The sequence below is a fragment of the Diuraphis noxia genome, unplaced genomic scaffold, assembly GCF_037042655.1.
Source record: "Diuraphis noxia isolate RWA-SAM2 unplaced genomic scaffold, SU_Dnox_SAM2 contig0002, whole genome shotgun sequence".
Classification (NCBI taxonomy): domain Eukaryota; kingdom Metazoa; phylum Arthropoda; class Insecta; order Hemiptera; family Aphididae; genus Diuraphis; species Diuraphis noxia.
The window spans coordinates 34900733-34919728 of NW_028301712.1; the positions used below are offsets into that span (position 1 = coordinate 34900733).

General features: G+C 37.1%; 1 protein-coding gene across 2 annotated transcripts in view; it reads left to right on the forward strand.

The window, feature by feature from the left end:
• Positions 1-18996, forward strand: part of mgl (low-density lipoprotein receptor-related protein megalin) — a 68270-nt gene that overhangs the window by 48420 nt on the left and 854 nt on the right. For both annotated transcript variants that reach the window (XM_089220956.1, XM_089220957.1), the window contains exons 11-46: positions 263-516; positions 1054-1503; positions 1716-1975; positions 2061-2274; positions 2638-2914; positions 2987-3164; positions 3242-3425; positions 3506-3708; positions 4511-4695; positions 4754-5054; positions 5123-5351; positions 5414-5619; positions 5681-5940; positions 6010-6181; positions 6249-6474; positions 6541-6765; positions 7748-8268; positions 8349-8786; positions 8856-9163; positions 9235-9890; positions 10063-10244; positions 10509-10956; positions 11872-12505; positions 13363-13942; positions 14241-14532; positions 14783-15107; positions 15197-15492; positions 15689-16447; positions 16527-16787; positions 16865-16999; positions 17083-17604; positions 17692-17955; positions 18039-18191; positions 18260-18415; positions 18507-18756; positions 18820-18937. In XM_089220956.1, the coding sequence (XP_089077082.1) occupies positions 263-516; positions 1054-1503; positions 1716-1975; positions 2061-2274; positions 2638-2914; positions 2987-3164; positions 3242-3425; positions 3506-3708; positions 4511-4695; positions 4754-5054; positions 5123-5351; positions 5414-5619; positions 5681-5940; positions 6010-6181; positions 6249-6474; positions 6541-6765; positions 7748-8268; positions 8349-8786; positions 8856-9163; positions 9235-9890; positions 10063-10244; positions 10509-10956; positions 11872-12505; positions 13363-13942; positions 14241-14532; positions 14783-15107; positions 15197-15492; positions 15689-16447; positions 16527-16787; positions 16865-16999; positions 17083-17604; positions 17692-17955; positions 18039-18191; positions 18260-18415; positions 18507-18756; positions 18820-18937 (11122 nt within the window). The remainder of the gene's footprint in view (positions 1-262; positions 517-1053; positions 1504-1715; positions 1976-2060; positions 2275-2637; positions 2915-2986; positions 3165-3241; positions 3426-3505; positions 3709-4510; positions 4696-4753; positions 5055-5122; positions 5352-5413; positions 5620-5680; positions 5941-6009; positions 6182-6248; positions 6475-6540; positions 6766-7747; positions 8269-8348; positions 8787-8855; positions 9164-9234; positions 9891-10062; positions 10245-10508; positions 10957-11871; positions 12506-13362; positions 13943-14240; positions 14533-14782; positions 15108-15196; positions 15493-15688; positions 16448-16526; positions 16788-16864; positions 17000-17082; positions 17605-17691; positions 17956-18038; positions 18192-18259; positions 18416-18506; positions 18757-18819; positions 18938-18996) is intronic.

Sequence of the window (18996 nt, forward strand, 5' to 3'; positions counted from 1 at the left end):
TTGTACAAATTTAATAGGAAACTGTTAAATTATTTATTTTCATTTGGCTAAGTACCTACTCTGTTGGATACTTAAATATTTTCATTATGAGTTTGAATTATATATAATTAATAATTACCGTAGTCTACTTAATCGAATTTAAAATCTAAAATTAATTATCTCAAATTGTTAAAAAACAATGATCTGTGTTTTTGGTCAGAATTTTGCTATTTTATATTTATTAGAATGTGTATGATATAATATTATGGTTAATGGATTTTAGGTATATATTCTTTTCCGAATGGGACCGACCGGCGAACATAAGCCGCGCGTTTACGGACGGTTCGAATCTGATTGTATTCCGCAACATTACGCTGGGATGGCCAAATGGTTTGGCCGTGGATTTTGCTACGGATCGACTATATTGGTGCGACGCACTACTGGACCATGTCCAGCACTCGAATTTGGACGGGACGGACGTGAGAACCATCAACTCAACGTTGATACGACATCCGTTCTCGATAGTCACACATTATGGTATGTTTTTTTAGCCATTTACACAGATTCGATAAGATCGTATTTTGACACTTTAAATAAACCCCCAAATACTCCCCCTAACGATGATTTCCAGTTTTCAGTATCTATAAAAAATGCTGCTTGATTTTAATTTTATAATCATGATTTTTAATATGAAATCATTAAATTGTAATGCAAATATACCAGTAACTTATATGAGTGAAGGCGAGCAAGTTAATGATTATGATTAACTGCCAAGTTAAGTGAACAAAAGACTGTTAAGTAATTAAAGTCTTTAGTTATTGATTAATATATATACCTAATGAATTTAACTTGGTGAGTTTAAAGTTAAATATTAACCAAGTTCAAAAAGAGATGATTTACTTTTTTAAACTGTATGTAGATCACGTCATAAAAAGTATATTATAACATCTCTCCCCTCCCTTCCAGACAAATACAAAATATACTGCTCAGCAGAATTCGGCCACGAGTGACTGCTGCAGCTGCATTTGTGCAATGTATGTACTTAATTGGCTTTATGGTTTTTTCGCGTAATAGATTGGATGTACATCACCGATTGGCGTCTGGACGCAATCATTAAGATACATAAGCTGACCGGCGTCGTTTCAAATATCGAAGTCCGGGAGCCGCAGAACAACCGATTGTATGGAGTAAAGATTTATAGCGAACACGAACAGCTCGTGGACTACTCGCATCCGTGTTCGGTCACGTCCAATTACGGTGGTTGTCAGAAGCTGTGTTTCGCGGTGCCGTCCAACAAGTCGATTTCTTCGTCACTTCAGGCCCAGTGTGGCTGTCCGTACGGCGAGAAGGTCGACGTGGATGGCAAGACATGTGTGGCCGATCCGAACGCGGAGCCACCGGTAACAGCTTGCCCGAATACGTGGGACTTTACGTGTAACAACATGCGGTGCATACCCAAAGCTTGGGTATGCGATGGCGATGACGACTGTCTCGACAACTCTGACGAGGAACAAAACTGCACCAGTAAGTATAATAGTAGTGCAGTAAAAACAATGATTCAATAGGCACGTCTCGATCGGACTCGGATCGTGATAGGTACGAGTCTCGTTGGGATGGTTCTCCTTTTAAAAATGTTAATTGTATCGGTGTAGCTGCTTTGGTTTACCCGAACGTCTTTACATGTTATTGCATGTTGTTGTTTAAACATTATCTGTTATTATATTACCGTTTTCCAGAACCTACCTGCGCTCCGGGCGAATGGCAGTGTGGTTCTGGCCGTTGCGTACCGGGCACGTTCCGGTGCGATGGCGAAAACGACTGCGGAGATTACAGCGACGAAACCGGATGCACGAACGTTACATGTTCTTCGACTCAATTCTTGTGCGAAAATGGCCGCTGCGTACCGGCTACGTGGAAATGTGACTCCGAGAATGACTGCGGCGACGGTTCAGACGAAGGCGACTTTTGCGCGGAAAAGACGTGCGCCTATTTCCAAGTAAGTTTCACGCCGATCGTATCGGTCGCGAACGTTGACGATCTTTATGACAACAGTAATAATTGATGGAAAACTATCTTTTCAGTTCACTTGTCCTCGGTCCGGTCACTGTATTCCGCAGACGTGGGTGTGTGACGGCGACAACGACTGTTTCGACAACCAAGACGAAGAAGGTTGCCCACCAATCACGTGTTCACCGACACAGTTCAAATGCGCTGACCTCCGGCAGTGCATACAAGAGACGTACAAGTGTGACGGAATATTGGACTGCAACGACGGCAGTGACGAGCTTGGTTGTCGTAAGTGCCAATTTTGTTTACTACTGTTCATCACACGAGATTTAATTTAATTAAAAACATGTCGAGAAAGTATGGCATGTAGATCTCTTTTAAAAATGAATCGTTAAAATATTTTTGCGAAATAGATTTACTCACTTGTGATACTAACAAAGTTTTCCATTCAAACTATGAGCAGATAAATATTATTGATTAAGTTTTTTCATTTAAATACGTTTTTGAGCTGTCCAAAAGTTTCTATCGTATATATTATAAATATTGATAAATAACACTGTAACGTATCATTATGTAATTAAATGTTTATAACTGTTGAATTAAAAACAAAAATGATATGGAGGTACTAAATCATTTCTGTATTTATTTTAGCTACATTGGCTCCTAACCAATGTGACACAGAAAAACAATTTCGTTGTGAAAAGTCGGGTATTTGTATACCGAAAACGTGGTACTGTGACGGAACCGCTGACTGCGACGACGATTCAGATGAACCGAAAACTTGTGGACAAGTTTCTTGCCAGTCGAACTACTTCAAATGTAACAATTCACAATGTATTTTCAAGGCATATATCTGTGATGGCAGAGATGACTGTGGCGATGGTTCCGATGAGGACTATAGACTCGCTTGCGGAGCACCACCATTCAAGTTAGTATAGTTGCAATATTTTATTCAGTATGAAGTAAAGTCCTTATTATTAATTATATTTTTTATTTTTAGATGTATGTCAGGTGAATGGCAATGTCCCAATGCAACAAACCGCTGTGTTAACATAACAAATGTATGTGATGGAATACCTCATTGTCCAAATGGTGCTGATGAAGGACCGAATTGTGATCTTCCTGAATGCGACAAAGAGGGTAGTTATTGTTCAAATGGATGTAAACAAACTCCAGTAGTAAGTTAGTTTAGATTGAATGTCTAATAAAATGTTGTACTGACTTCTAGTTTGTATTAAAATAATGTAAATTATAGGGACCATTGTGCACATGTCCTCATGGTGAAGTCTTGAACACCACATATGAATGTATGGACCTCAATGAGTGTGATCCACCAGGTCTTTGCTCACAACATTGTACAAATACCAAAGGAAGTTATTTCTGTTCCTGTGCTCCTGGCTATGTTTTAGAATCTGATAAACATACGTGCAAAGCTTTAAGTAAGATATATTATTATTTGATATAATTATTAAATGCCCATTTTGGTTGTGTACATTTTTATAATGATGATATTTTTTAGATCACAGTGCAGCGTTTTTAATAATTTCCAATCGCCATTCTATATTGGTTGCTGACCTCAAGGAACAAGGCCTAGAACGAGTTCCCATTATTGTGGAAAATGTTGTAGCGACAGCATCAAACATGCATACAGGAACTATATTCTGGTCAGATATGAAACTTAAAAAGATATCCAGGCTGGACAAGAGCAGTGAGCCTAAAGATGTTAGTATTTATAAAAATATCAATCATAATATTATCGGAGAGTTTTTGACTACTAAATTAATACCAAAAACAGATATTTAAAAGCCACTATTGAATTTTAATTTAACTGGCAATGTTTTATTTTATTTTTTACTGGGATGAGTTGAAATTTTTTTTGAACCTTAACGATTTCACATTTCTCTATGGTAGCAACATAATATGTATTTTAGTATTGTTCATTTGTAATTATATCACTACCTATAGCAGTGATTACATTGTTTTATGTTCAAACTTTGGCCACCGCCTGTTTGAAGTAATAATACTAAAAAATGATTACTTAAAAAAAGACTAATTTTATTCACTAGTTTACTGAGTTAGTTTATACTTTTTATTTATATATACTTAATGGGAAAAAATGATCTTACAAGAGACTTGAATAACTGTTAGTCAAGAGATATGTGTATGTCAGAGTTGTTAGTTAACACTTTATGGGCTAGAAAAAAAGTTGTGTTAAACTAAAAAATCTGTAAACAACACATTTTTACATTTAATTTGTACATGTTATAAATATCATATTATCATATATTTATATTGTAAGGATTTAACAAGGTTTCTTAGTCTATCTCATCTTTATCATTGTGATCTCCTAACATAATAAAAAGATATAATATACATAGTATAGTAGTATACTATATACTATATACATAAATGATATGTATATTATACCTACCCTGATTTACTGAAATTAAATAGTCCTTCTGAGAGTCTATTTATAATGTAATTTAATAATATTAATGCAATTTTTTGTGGATATTTTATTTAGATAATTACTTCTGGATTAGATTTAGTTGAAGGTTTAGCCTATGATTGGATTGGAGGACATATTTATTGGCTAGATTCTCGACTAAATACAGTTGAAGTGGCCAATGAGAATGGAACTAATCGTATTATTTTATTAAAAGAAAATATTACTCAACCAAGAGGAATGATGTTAGATCCAAGTCCCGGGTAAGTTATTTAAACTTCATTATGGCCGGTGGATTTTATAAAACTGTATATTTTTTAGTGCTCGATGGCTGTTTTGGACCGATTGGGGAGAAAATCCAAGAATTGAACGTGTTGGCATGGATGGCTCAAACCGTTCTGTTATTATTAGTTCAAAGATCTATTGGCCTAATGGTTTAACATTAGACATTGTTAATCAACGAGTATATTTTGCTGACTCCAAGCTTGACTTCATAGACTTCTGTTACTATAATGGAACCGGTCGTCAACAAGTTATCGCTGGAAGTCATTATCTATTACATCCTCATTCACTCACTTTATTCGAAGATACTCTTTACTGGACTGATAGACAATTAAATAGGGTAACATAATATTATTAATCAGGTAATCATAATGTTTGTTGACTATATATTTTTTATTTTATTCATAGGTATTATCTGCTCATAAATTCAAGGGGAAAAATCAAACAGTCGTTTCTCATTTAATTTCACAACCATTAAGTATACATGTACATCATCCATCCTTACAACCAATTACACCTAATCCATGCGAAAATGCTACATGTGAACAACTCTGTTTGTTGTCACCTTCAACACCCAATGGTTATACCTGTAAATGTAAACCAGGATACCGAGTAGATGGTGGCCAATGCATTGAAAGTAATATAAAATATAAAATTGTATTTTTTTAAAAATATTCTAATAATAATCTTCTCTTTTAGATGAGTCTCCATTTTTATTGGTCATGCGAGGTTACCAAATAATCGATGTTAGTTTGACACCTGGTGACAAAACAACTGGACATATTGTTCCAATTGTTGGTATCGAAGGAGGTACTCAAGTTGATTATGATACTGAAACTAAATCTTTATTTTGGGTCGAAGGATTAAAAGTGAATGAAGAAGACGAAAGTATCAACAGTGTCAATGTAAGCTGTTATTATATTTTTAATATATTATTTATTTATTAATATTTATGTGATTATTTAGTGTACGTTAATGATGTCTCCATATCACGGAGGAAACAAATCATCTTTGTTAGGCGAACTCACTGGTTTTGTGGGTGCCCCATATGTCATTGCTTTTGATTGGAATGGCCGAAACTTGTATATTGGAAATAGGGAGTCTTCTAGCTTAGAAGTAATTAAAGTAGATGGTATTAATAAATACAGAATGGTATTATTATCAAACAACGGTAAAGACATATCTGTGGCAACACCAACCGGCATTGTATTGGATCCCAATGAAGGGTAAGTTATCGAAAGTTTTCTAAATTAATGTCTACAAAAAATTAATACAAGACTTATATGTTATTACAGAAAACTCTATTGGGCTGATCAAGGAGGATTTGGTGTACCTCCTAAAATAGGAAAAATGAACATGGATGGATCCAATCCTCAAGTGTTAATTAATGACGGTCATACACCTGAAGCCATCGCTATTGATCTAGAACAAAAAAATATCTATTATAGTACACAATATCCTAGCAATGTAAATTATATTGACATACCCATAAAAATAAGGTTGCTTATTATATTTTTAATATTATTTTCTCCAGATTAAAGTTATGAGTGTGAGTGGTATGAATCATCGAACATTAATGAGCGACTATAACAGTATCGCTTTTCCAAAATCAATGGGAATCTATGATCGGTATCTATATTTCATCGACTCTAGATATGATCACCTTGTGAGAGTCAATGCCGAAGATGGTTCTAACATGGAAAAAATTTTAGATAACGATCCAGATCTTAAATCATTGACAGTGTTTTCAAAAAAAACCAGTGAGTTTCTTTATTATTTTAAATATATTTAAATAAGATAAAACAATCTTACAAATTAATTTTTAGATGTAAATCATCCATGTGCTGTGACAAAAAATGGTGGATGTCAACAGTTTTGTATTCCAAGTGAAAATAGTAACAGAGTTTGTGCTTGTTCTGTGGGATACAAGAAGGAACTTGATATAAAGTGTACACCACATTCTTCTTTTGCGGTTGTTTCTCAAGTAGATTTAGTCAGAGGATATAGTCTAACTGATACGCTTGATGCTATTGTTCCAATATCAGGACCAGGTAAATAATATATGCTATACTGTAAAATGTTTTCAATGATGATTTTTTAGCTAAATTATTTAGTTTTAGATATACATAATTTACCACAAAACTGCTTTGAAAATTTCAAACTAATGTCCTGCAAATCTTTATTTAGTATTTGAAATATTAAAAAAAACTTACTAATTTATTGTGCTGAATTTATTATATTTAATTTTTGTACCAACCGTTATTGGGTTGATTCACAATGTACTCTCTCAATGTATTGATTCTTCATAATCTGTGATATTCAGCAAGCCTCATTAATCCATTGTTATTATTTATACATATCTACATATTTTTAAGTTAGATACCTATGAATTTAATTGTCATCCTGGCTATTAGCATCTTTTCATTGAAACTTCTAATATAGTATGATAGTAATTCTTCTTATGATTATATAATGTGTCCCATCATAATATCACATTATATTTCAATCAGTGGCAGTCTCGTCATATATTAAATAAAAAATAGCAGTTAAACTGCTCAACAGCAGTTTATTATGACATGTCCTAAAAAGTCCAGAAGCTATATATATCATCTAAAAAATTACTGTTATATATTTTATTTTATATACTTTCTGAATTAAGCTATACCTTGTTCCAAAAGAGATAACACCAGGCGGCTATAGGCAAACCTGTTTTTGCTACGTAAATCTGGTGACTTCTTTTTTGGAACAAGGTTTAATGTGTGAGTAAAATTCTTTCTCAATATTTGTCTTCAGCACAAATATAAACATCAGATTGTAAATTTAAAAAACTTATTTACGTATGTTCAGTGTTCACCTACGAAACGTGGTGTTTTCGTTTATCCATTACTCATTGATTAAAGTAAATTTAGTAAATTTAAACGTGACTTCAATATCATATATCTAAGAATTTATCGTGCTTTAATGCAACTTATTTTTCATGTTGCATTCCCGATAGATATGTTGAAATTGACTCAAATTAACAATTTTTTATAGGACATCATATCCTACACGTGGACGTTCACGTTGCTCAAAACTGGATATACTGGGTGGAGTTCAATCGAGGTATATGGAACGGCATTTACAGAATACGGCCAAATGGTACGGAGCTTCAGCATGTAATCAAAGACGGAATTGGTTCCAACGGTATACGGGGATTGACAATCGATTGGATCGCGGGAAATATGTATTTCACGAATGTATTCCCACACGAAAATTACGTCGAGGTGTGCTGGCTGGACGGTTCCATGCGTAAAGTGCTCGTTAAAACTACAACAGACGCGCCGAAAGAGTTGGCGGTGAACCCAATCAAACGATTGTTGTATTGGATCGACTATGGCCAATATCCAAAAATCGGCAAAGCATATTTGGATGGGTCTAATTGGATGCCAATCGTGACCACCGGAATAAGTCAGCCTAGAGATTTAACTGTCGATATGATCACTCACGACGTTTACTGGGTGGATGCCAGATTAGATTTAATTCAGAAAGTATCGTCTAGTGGAGGTGAAAGACAAGTATGTCTCGAAAACTTTTAACTACCCAAGTTATGCTTATTAAACATGTTATTTACATGTATGAAAATTATTTTTTCCAGGTTGTACGTCGAAATATTCCAAATCCGATGGGTATCGCTATACATTTGAGTGATATGTATTGGGTCGATAGAAATTTGAAGACTATATTTAAGGCTTCAAAACTACCAGGGAACAATTCAATGCCTACCCCAATTAGAACTGGACTCCCTAGATTGCGTGATATTGCAATATTCGATGTGAACACCCAACCTCCAGATGAGTCTAACTCTTGTTCACGATTTGGTAATGGAGGGTGTGATCAATTGTGTTTCTCGTTTCCGCCTTCTTACTCCATAAATAAATTTTTGTTCCGTTGTGACTGTGCCACTGGAGTAATAGCAGCCGGAACAGGCACTAAATGTGACACTGTTTCCGAATACTTGGTGTTTGCCACAAGAACTGAAATTCGATCGGCAAGTTTGGACCCTCTATCGACCACATTACCCTTTAAACCAGTTGTACGTATTTCAGTTAATTCACAGTTAATGTTAATTTGAATTGATAATTTATAAACGTAATTTCTCCAGGGTAATCTATCGAATGTGGTTGGTCTGGACTTCGATTATGCGGACAACAAGTTATTCTTCACTCAAATACGACCAATGTCCCAAATATCTTCTATATCAAGTAATTCGCCCAGTAACAGTCAAATAAAGATGATATTGGGGCGTCGAATTAATCCAGAAGGTATTTCGTATGATTGGACTCAAAAAAAGATATACTGGACAGATTCATCAAACAATTCAATCTACGCCATGAATATAGACGGCACTGAAGTAGTAATGATTGCTAGAGTTGAAAGGCCCAGAGCAATCGTGGTCGACCCATGTAATGGGTTAGTAAATAAGTTTATAATTGTTAAATATTTTGCTTTCGTTTACTTACATTCATTGTTTTATATTTTAGAACGTTGTATTTCACCGATTGGGGACGTTTTGGTACTGCTGGAAAGATCTTTAGGACCACAATGGCAGGATCTTTAAAGAAAGCCATCATCGACAGAGACTTGTCACAGCCCAGTGGTTTGACGATTGATTTCGATGACCAAATGTTGTATTGGTCGGATGCCGTAAGAGAGAAAATTGAAAGATCTACACTAGATGGTGGTAATCGTGAAGTATTAATAACTGCGACTATCTATCCGTTTGCCTTGACCGTCCATGGGAATTATATATATTGGACAGACCTTCAGCTGAGAGGTGTCTATAGGGCAGAAAAGCACACCGGTGCCAACATGATAGAAATAATCAAAAGGCTAGACGATTCGCCAAGGGATATAGCTATTTACTCAAAAGACAGGCAAAAGTGTTCGGTAAACCCTTGCTCGATTAGCAACGGTGGGTGCACTCAGAGCTGTCATCCTGGACCCAATGCTACAGCTGAATGCAAGTGTGACGATAATTCGAAACTTGTTAATGAAGGTCGTATGTGCGTCAACAAGAACATCACTTGTGAGAGTAACAAATTCCATTGTCGTAACGGCAAATGTATATCGCGTATGTGGTCGTGTGACGGCGACGATGATTGTGGTGATAATAGTGACGAAGACGTTAAATATTGTGGTACGTATTAAATTTTATATACAAAATTTTCTATAATCCTAGCTGTATTTTAAATTTTATTTAATTTTAGACTAAATTGATGGCAAACCTACAGCTATTAATTATAATTACTGTATTCAATTGGAAAAAAAAATTGGAATTATAATAAAATCGTTTGTTTGTATTCTTATAGCATACCATTCCTGTAGTACTAACGAGTTCCGATGTGCCAATGGCCGTTGTATATTTAAGACTTGGAAATGTGACCATGAAAATGACTGTAAAGATGGATCTGACGAAGTTGGATGTGTTTATCCTCCATGCGCAGACGGAGAATTCACTTGTGCAAACTTCAGATGTATTGCCATGTCACAAGTAAGTAAAATCTATTATTTAAATAAAAACTAGATGTTAATCTCATGTTAAATGAGAGTAAAAATGAAAACAAACATTTTATTTACTTATCTCTCTTCAATTAAATAAGTAAATACGAGATAACATAAAAAATTACAATTATTATACTACTTTTATTTAAGATATTGCGACAAAAATTGATAACGTTAAATTAAAGCTATAGATTATGAATTGAAAATTTTTTAACCACATGGTCGGAAATGTAATAGTGTTTTCAATTATCAGGTGTGCAATGGCGTTAATGACTGCAAAGACAACGCGACTTCAGATGAAACTCATGATCGTTGCCCGAAGAACATAACTTGCCCGGCCAACCATCTGAAGTGCGAGAAGACTAACATATGTGTGGAACCATACTGGCTGTGCGATGGTGACAACGACTGTGGCGATAACAGTGACGAGGACCCTGTGCATTGTTCTCAGAGAACCTGCCCAACGAATAGCTTCCGGTGTCCCAACCACAGATGCATACCGGCCACGTGGTATTGTGACGGCGATGACGACTGCGGTGACGGGTCAGATGAACCACCAGAGTACTGCAAGTCGGAGGGCCGTACGTGTTTCGGCGATCTATTCACATGCGACAACGGTAATTGCATACCGAGGATTTACATCTGCGACGGCGATAACGATTGTTTGGACAATTCCGATGAGGATATAAGACACCAGTGCAGTGAGTATAACTAGTGTACATTTATAATATATACCAATAGGCCGTATTCAGGATGAAAGTGGACAGGTGGTTTTTGACCTGAATGACAAATATTTTTGTTTTTATTATTCTGATCCTTTCATAATTTCATTGATATATTTCCCACACTTATTATGATTTTTATATTTTGTAGTTTGTTACCATAACTGTTTATTAAATATACAAATACGTATAGTTAATCAATACCGTAACTTAAAATATTGTCTTGTATTGTCACATAGCATGTATTCGATTACATTAATAAACTAAGTGGTACTAAATTTGAATGTGATCTTACAGCCAGCATAAATTTTAAGACTATAATTATAGAGTAATATACTGATTCTGAAATACAATTTGGGAATACAATTTAAATATTGAAACCTTTTTTTTTGTTGCCCAAGTTTATTTTATTTTTTAGTTGTCCCTGATATTTCCGATGTATAGCTTTAATAAGCAATATTGACCAAGTTAGTAAGTTCCTCGACGAGTTAGACAGTCTCAACTAAATGATTCATACATGTGTCAAAATCATCGCAGATTTTTTTTACTAGTTTCGCGATCGGTATACCTGATGGAGGAATATTGGATTGATATTTTGTGGGGTTTTCCCATTATGAAACGTTGTATAAAAAAAGAACATTTGATTAACAATTTTTTTTTTAAAAGGGAGATTCTCTCACGATGAATAACAATTTTTCAATTATCATCAAGAGTCACCTAATTGAACGCCATGAAATTCGAAAATTTTTATAGATGACTCCTCCTAAATCCGTACCTATATAAAAATATCAAAAAGCTAAAAATTACTCCTTTTTCTTACTAAATAATGCTGTATTGTAGATAACCGTGGTTTTGGAAAAGTGTTATGAACCATTTTGTTTTGTTTTTCTGCAGACAACCGTAAATGCGATGAGTCAACCGAGTTCACGTGTCATGCGAACAAGGCGTGGAATAGGGCACAGTGCATACCGAAAAAATGGCTGTGCGATGGCGATCCTGACTGCGTAGATGGGGCGGACGAGAATGCTGCGGTGCTCAATTGCACGACGGTGGCTAACTGCAGTGCGGATCAGTTCACGTGCGGTAACGGGCGATGCATCAACCGTGGATGGGTGTGCGACCATGACAACGACTGCGGTGATGGCACGGACGAAGGCAAGGAGTGTCATTCGCAGTACAAGACGTGCTCACCCCGCGAATTCTCGTGCCAGAACTTCAAATGCATCCGGAACACGTATCGGTGTGACGGCGAAGATGATTGTGGAGACAATTCGGACGAGTTCGGATGCCCGGCAGGTGGCCGAAACGGAACGTCGTCAACGTGCGGTACTGACCAATTCCGGTGCACCAGCGGGCAGTGTATCAATGCTACGTTGGTATGCAACAAGGTATCAGACTGCGCGGATGACAGCGATGAGCCTGCTCACTGCAACGTGGACGAATGCGCCAAAGTCGAGCTCAACCAGTGCGCTCATCGGTGCATTGACACCCCTACCGGGTTCACGTGCGAGTGCAATGAGGGATACAAGTCAGTCTAATTGATCTTACTTTACTATTTTTTGTTTATATATATATATATACTAATAAACGATGGTTGTGTACTAGTAGTTGCCTATAATAATGATCCACCATTTTTTTGAGCACGTAGGTACTACTTGGTACCAATGTTTTTCAACGTATAAACGAATAGTAGTCCGTGTTTTTTTAAAATTAAAATTTCTTTACTGGGGATATAAAAACGGGTCGTGACCGTTACGTTCCGGCCAGGAAAACCAATATTTTCTGATTTATTATATGTTAAAATTATTGTTTCCCATTATTTTTTAAATGTTGTCTTTTTTGTTTACATTTGGATTATATTATTCTTAACTGTTGAATAATGACAAGGACTCCCGGGTTTGATGCCTAGCGGTTACAACCGCGAACCTCACGTTAGCGCTGTGCGATAGTCAAGAGCCGAGGAGGTTCACGGTCGCCGGTCATCGGAGTTACCCGATGGCCGCCGTCCGCGCATCGTTTAAGGACCACAGCGCTAACGTGAGGTTCGCGGTTGTAACCGCTAGGCATCAAACCCGGGAGTCCTTGTCATTATTCAACAGTTAAGAATAATATAATATGACATAATATACAGCTCATAATGGTTAATATTTATCGAGAAACAACTAGGATATAACTAGGTTTAAGTATACAACGTAAAAAATTCGGACTACCTTTTTCCGTAGTTATATTTGGGAGTTTTGGACAAGTATGAAACCTAGACATCAACCAACCGACTGAAACATATCTTTTGTTTATATTTTTCCACATTAATGTTTTTAAACGGACCTTTAAAAATTTAGATTTTCAAAATTTCAACTCTTCAACGATGTGTTTGATTTTACTTAGGCTTATGGAAGATGGTAAAGCGTGTGACGATATTAACGAGTGTGTGGAAGTACCCGGGGCATGTTCACAGTATTGTTTGAACACTCCAGGATCATTTTACTGTAAATGCGATGAAACCTATTACGACCGGACGTCAGACGAACGAACGTGTAAGCGACGTGACAGGAACAAACCTTGGTTGATATTCACCAACAAATATTACGTACGGAACATGTCGCTGGACGCATCAGAGTACTCGCTCAACCATCAGGACCTATTGAATGTGGTCGCATTGGATTTCGATTACATGGAAGAAAAGTTATACTTCTGCGACGTGAGTGCAAAAACCATTTACAGGACTAAAGTGGGCAGTACAGAACGTGAGAAGATCATCAGACATGACAGCCATGGTCTGGAAGGCATTGCCGTTGACTGGGTTGGCAGGAAGCTGTATTGGTTGGACCGGCACAGCAAACATCTGGAGGTGGCCGAACTTAACGGTACCAATAGGAGAACGCTCAAGGCAGGCATTCAAGACCCAAGAGCAATAGCTGTGCACCCGGGAACCGGTTACTTGTACTTCACAAGTTGGCATCTTCAGGTATATGATAAAAATATTCATAGTATTTTCAAATATAACACTAAGTATTCCATTTAACCTGCGTTGCAAATTTCCTTATCAGTTTTCTTAATTTAAAAATAAAAAGTATTTATTCATAACACTACCCTTTGAATTTTTAAAAACAAAACATTTTAACTATAAATTATTTTTTATTCGATGCGTAAAAATTTGTAAATTTATATTTTGGATAATGGGAAGAAATTATTAGTACGTTTAGTTTTCATCTTTCTTTTAAAGTATATGTCGTAAATATTAAATATTCTCATTGTATTTACAGGCTTACATAGGGAAAATCGGCATGGACGGAAGCAACTTTACGCAAATATTGACACACGAAAACGACATAGCTTGGCCAAATGCCCTTACCATAGATTACTTTACAGAACGTATTTATTGGGCTGACGCTCATTTAGACTACATAGCTTCAGCTGATCTGGAAGGCAGACACAAACACATTGTACTTTCGGGTGAACGCGTTCCACACGTATTCGCTCTCACATTGTTTGACGATGAGTTGTTCTGGACGGATTGGAACTTGAAAGCGATAGTCAAGTCGAATAAGTTTACAGGTCGGTAACATACTAATAAGCCATATTCATCCAGTTTTAATGTATTTGTTCAAAAACACATAAAGACCATAATTAATTTTGAAAGTCACCTTAAATATTTGAGTATTAAGTACATATATTACATGACTGATCAAGATTATATTTGATAGATCAATTTTATACATTTCAAAGTATTCTTAATGACACTAGTGGAATCTATCTATCCGCAATCGGTCAAGCGTAATTAATATATTGAAAATCGTGTTTATAGGTCATGATTACAGAGTACTCAGGAACACCACACATCGGCCATACGATTTGCATGTCTATCACAATTTGCGGCAAATTCCTTTTGCCAATCCGTGTGGCGGCGACAACGGTGGTTGTTCACACCTGTGTCTATTGCGGCCCGTTCCTGGAGTGGATACGTCTCCCGACGGTTATCTAGATGCCAAGAGCCCGGTATCATTCACGTGCGCCTGTCCTAACCAGTTTTACCTAGATCCACGTGATAACAAGACTTGCATATCCAACTGCACTGTGGGCCAGCATGAATGTAAAGAAAATGACCAAAAGTGTATCCCGTGGTTTTGGAAGTACGTTCATATAGAGATAGGTTTTTCTCGTTTATTCAATGTTTGAGCTGAAAATCAAAACTAATATTTATAACATAAATTACTTTTAGGTGTGACGGTGAGAGAGATTGCGCTGATGGAACAGACGAAATCCAAAGCCAGTGTCCCACGAGATATTGCCGTGGAGGAGCTTTCCAGTGCACCAACCGGAACTGTACGCCGTCGGCCACTATTTGTGATGGTGTCGACGATTGCGGAGACGGTTCTGACGAGAAAAATTGCGAATTACCGTGCCCGAGCATCGAGTTCAAATGTCGTTCTAACGGACGGTGTATACTGGATTCGTGGAAGTGCGATGGTGAACCGGACTGTAAAGACGGAAGTGACGAAGACCCAGCGATGTGCCGTAAGTGGTTTTTGAAAGTTAATGTAATCATACAGATTTTCACAATCTATTTAACAATTTTTATTATGCCAAAACATTTAGATGTTGACAAATAGGTATTTAACCTTTTAAATTATAAATCGAACAATTGCAAAGTATCATGCAGCATAATATTTAATTATCTTTTAATTTAAATTTTTAAATTTTTTTTATTTAGATAATAGACAGTGTGACCCGAAATCAGAATTTTCGTGTAAGAACGGTCGGTGTATACCGAAGTTGTGGGTTTGCGATTTTGACAACGATTGCGGTGATGACTCAGACGAACCGGCTTACATGTGTCGACAACGGAATTGTACGACTGGATGGCAAAGATGTCCAGGAAAGACCAATTACCGGTGCATTCCGAAATGGTTGTTCTGCGACGGTAAGGATGATTGCCGTGATGGTTCGGACGAGCTGCCAGAGAACTGTCCGAAATGTCAAGCGGCTACGGACTATCAGTGCAAAAACAACAGATGCATTCCTAAGAGATGGTTGTGTGACTTTGAGAACGACTGTGGTGACAACTCAGATGAGTCAGAAGACCTGTGTAAAGGACTTTATCGTCAGTGTTCGGAGTCTGAGTTCCAGTGTTCCAACGGTAAATGCATACCGGGCCAGTGGAGATGTGACCACGATGACGATTGCGGTGACAACTCGGATGAACTCAACTGTGGTGGGTTCCAGTGTAAGAACGGCACCTTCCAGTGCAAGAGTGGCCATTGCATTGCATCGTACTTCCGATGTGACGGCGACAGAGATTGTCGAGATTTCAGTGATGAAATCGGCTGCCCACCCAGGTACCCTGAAGGTCGATACTGTCCTAAGTCCAAGTTTGAGTGCAAGACTACTAAGCTGTGTGTTTTCAACTCCGAGATCTGTGATGGCGAAGATGATTGTGGTGATGGCTCCGACGAAGCGCCTGAACTCTGCTGTGAGTACCTAGTGTTCTCTTTATAAAAACAAAATATAATTATAAAAAATTAATTGTAATTTTTACTTATTTATCACAGCCAACATGAGTTGTACACTCGACAACCGTTTCTCTTGTGACAACAAACATTGCATCCCGATGTACCAGCGTTGTGACGGCGTAGACAATTGTGGAGACGGTTCTGACGAAAACGATTTGAGTGTTTGTGGTATGATGCACAATATCAGACAGTGTGATCATTATACCGAATTCACATGTGCTAACCGTGAATGTGTCAACAAGTCAAAACTATGTAACCTTCAGTATGACTGCGAAGATCTGTCTGACGAAAAAGGATGCCGTAAGTCAATACATGCGATAAGATTGAAATTCTGTGGCGACTGTTTTTGTGACACGTTTGGCATTTTTATGTTTTAGATTATTCAGGCACATGTTTAGAATCCACAAAAGGTGGTTGTGAACACTACTGTTTGAATGTGACGTCAGGAAAAGGATTCAGCTGCGCATGTTACGCTGGATACCAGATTGGAGAGAACAGTAAAAAATGCGAAGGTAAGTTTGAATGATATTAATGTGTTGCTAAAACATATCTTTAAAAATACTTATAATGTATATATTTTTCAATACTATTATAGATTTGGACGAATGTCAGTTAGGACTTCACCATTGCTCCCAAGACTGTACGAACATAAACGGTTCATTTATTTGTTCATGTCGGGAGGGTTTTGTGTTAAGCGATTTATTTAGCGGTGTATGTAAGGCCGTGGATCCAAAGTTGACCATAGTATACACTAATGGTCCTGAATTACGAGGGTATGAATCCAATGAGAGGAAACACTTGTCGATCCTCAGCAACGAGAAACGTATACGGGCTATTGATTTTGATCCAAAATCCGAAATAATTTATTGGGCCGATTCGTATGACCAGTCGATAAAACGTTCGTACATGGTGGACGCTAAGAGTGGACAAGTCAAAGTGGGGTACCCGCAAGATCTAGAAATCAAAGGACCGTATAAGCCTGTGGCGGTTGCCATAGACTGGATGGGTGACAATCTTTATTGGGCCGAAGTTGACTTATCGAAAGAGGATAAACCAGCTGGGCGAATAATGGTCGCTAAACAAGATGGAAGGTATAGAAGATCGATTGTTAGCAGTGGTATGTTTATATATTAAGATAGATCAATAAAGTTATGAGGACAAAATATAGTTGAATTATGTAACTATATATCTTATTGTTTTTTAGGATTGGACACGCCTTCCTCTCTGGTTTTGGATCCTGAAATGGGTAAAATGTTCTGGGCGGATGTTGGAGAAACTCCTAAAATCGAAATGTCTTGGATGGACGGATCCAGAAAAATGCCGTTGGTGACGACAAGACTGCACTACCCCACAGGACTGACCGTAGACACAGCTATGGACCATTCTTTGTATTGGGTGGATACCAAGCTCAATGTCATCGAGTCAATTAAATACGATCAAACTAACAGAGTTGTCGTGATACGTGGAGGTGAATGTCGACTGTCGATATTGTCATAAATTGTTTAGTAATTTTTTAGTTATTTATTGTATTAATTTTCGTTTTGTTTACAGAGCATCTACATCATCCTATATCGTTGGATCTATTCGAAAATCAACTTTACTGGTTGTCTAGAGAAACAGGTGAATTAATTAAGCAAGATAAGTTTGGTCGTGGCGTTCCAGTCACCATTGCTAAGGACTTGGTGAATCCGACTGGTGTCAAAGGTTAGTTACTCTCAGAAATTGTGATTTTTTTCTTCAAATCAGTTAATCTAAAATTATAATTTCCATAGTTTACCATCGGCAAAGATACAATTATACGAGGCCAAATATGTGTCAATCGGCCGGATGTTCTCATCTTTGTCTATTGGTACCCGCGGGTGTTTATTGTGCATGTCCAGACCACACTCATGTACAGCAAGGTGTCAGTGAAAAAATTTGTGATGCTGGTAATTATAGATAATATATTATGTGCTTCGATATTTTCATAAATGTGAATGTATAGATGGAAGAAATATACTTATGCTTTATCAATTACAGCCGAAATACCGCCGAAACCTGCACCGCGAATTTGTCGCTGTCAAAATGGTGGTATTTGCAGCGAAGACTCACCCGATGGTGAACTCAGTTGTTTGTGTCAACCTGACTTTAGTGGTCGCGTATGTGACATCACTTCGAAACGGATCAGGCGACAGGGTATTTTCAGTTCCATGCTTATCATTCCATTGACTGGGCTATTGTTACTATTAGTCGCTGGTGCGATCTTCATTTTCATTCGGAAGAGACCATTGTATGTATTATTTTTATGATGATTTATGATAAACAACTATTTATGTTGCATTTTTCGTTACAGCGGTAAGGGAGCAGTACTTAGTAGCTTGACCAACAATCCTTCTCACAGCGTGTCATTCAGACAAGGAACGAATGTCGAGTTCGGTTCCAATGCATTCAACAACGGTCCAGGAGGAGGGGTAAATGATTAAACTGAGAAATAAAATAAAATAATCTTTCGGTTTTAACGTTATTTTAA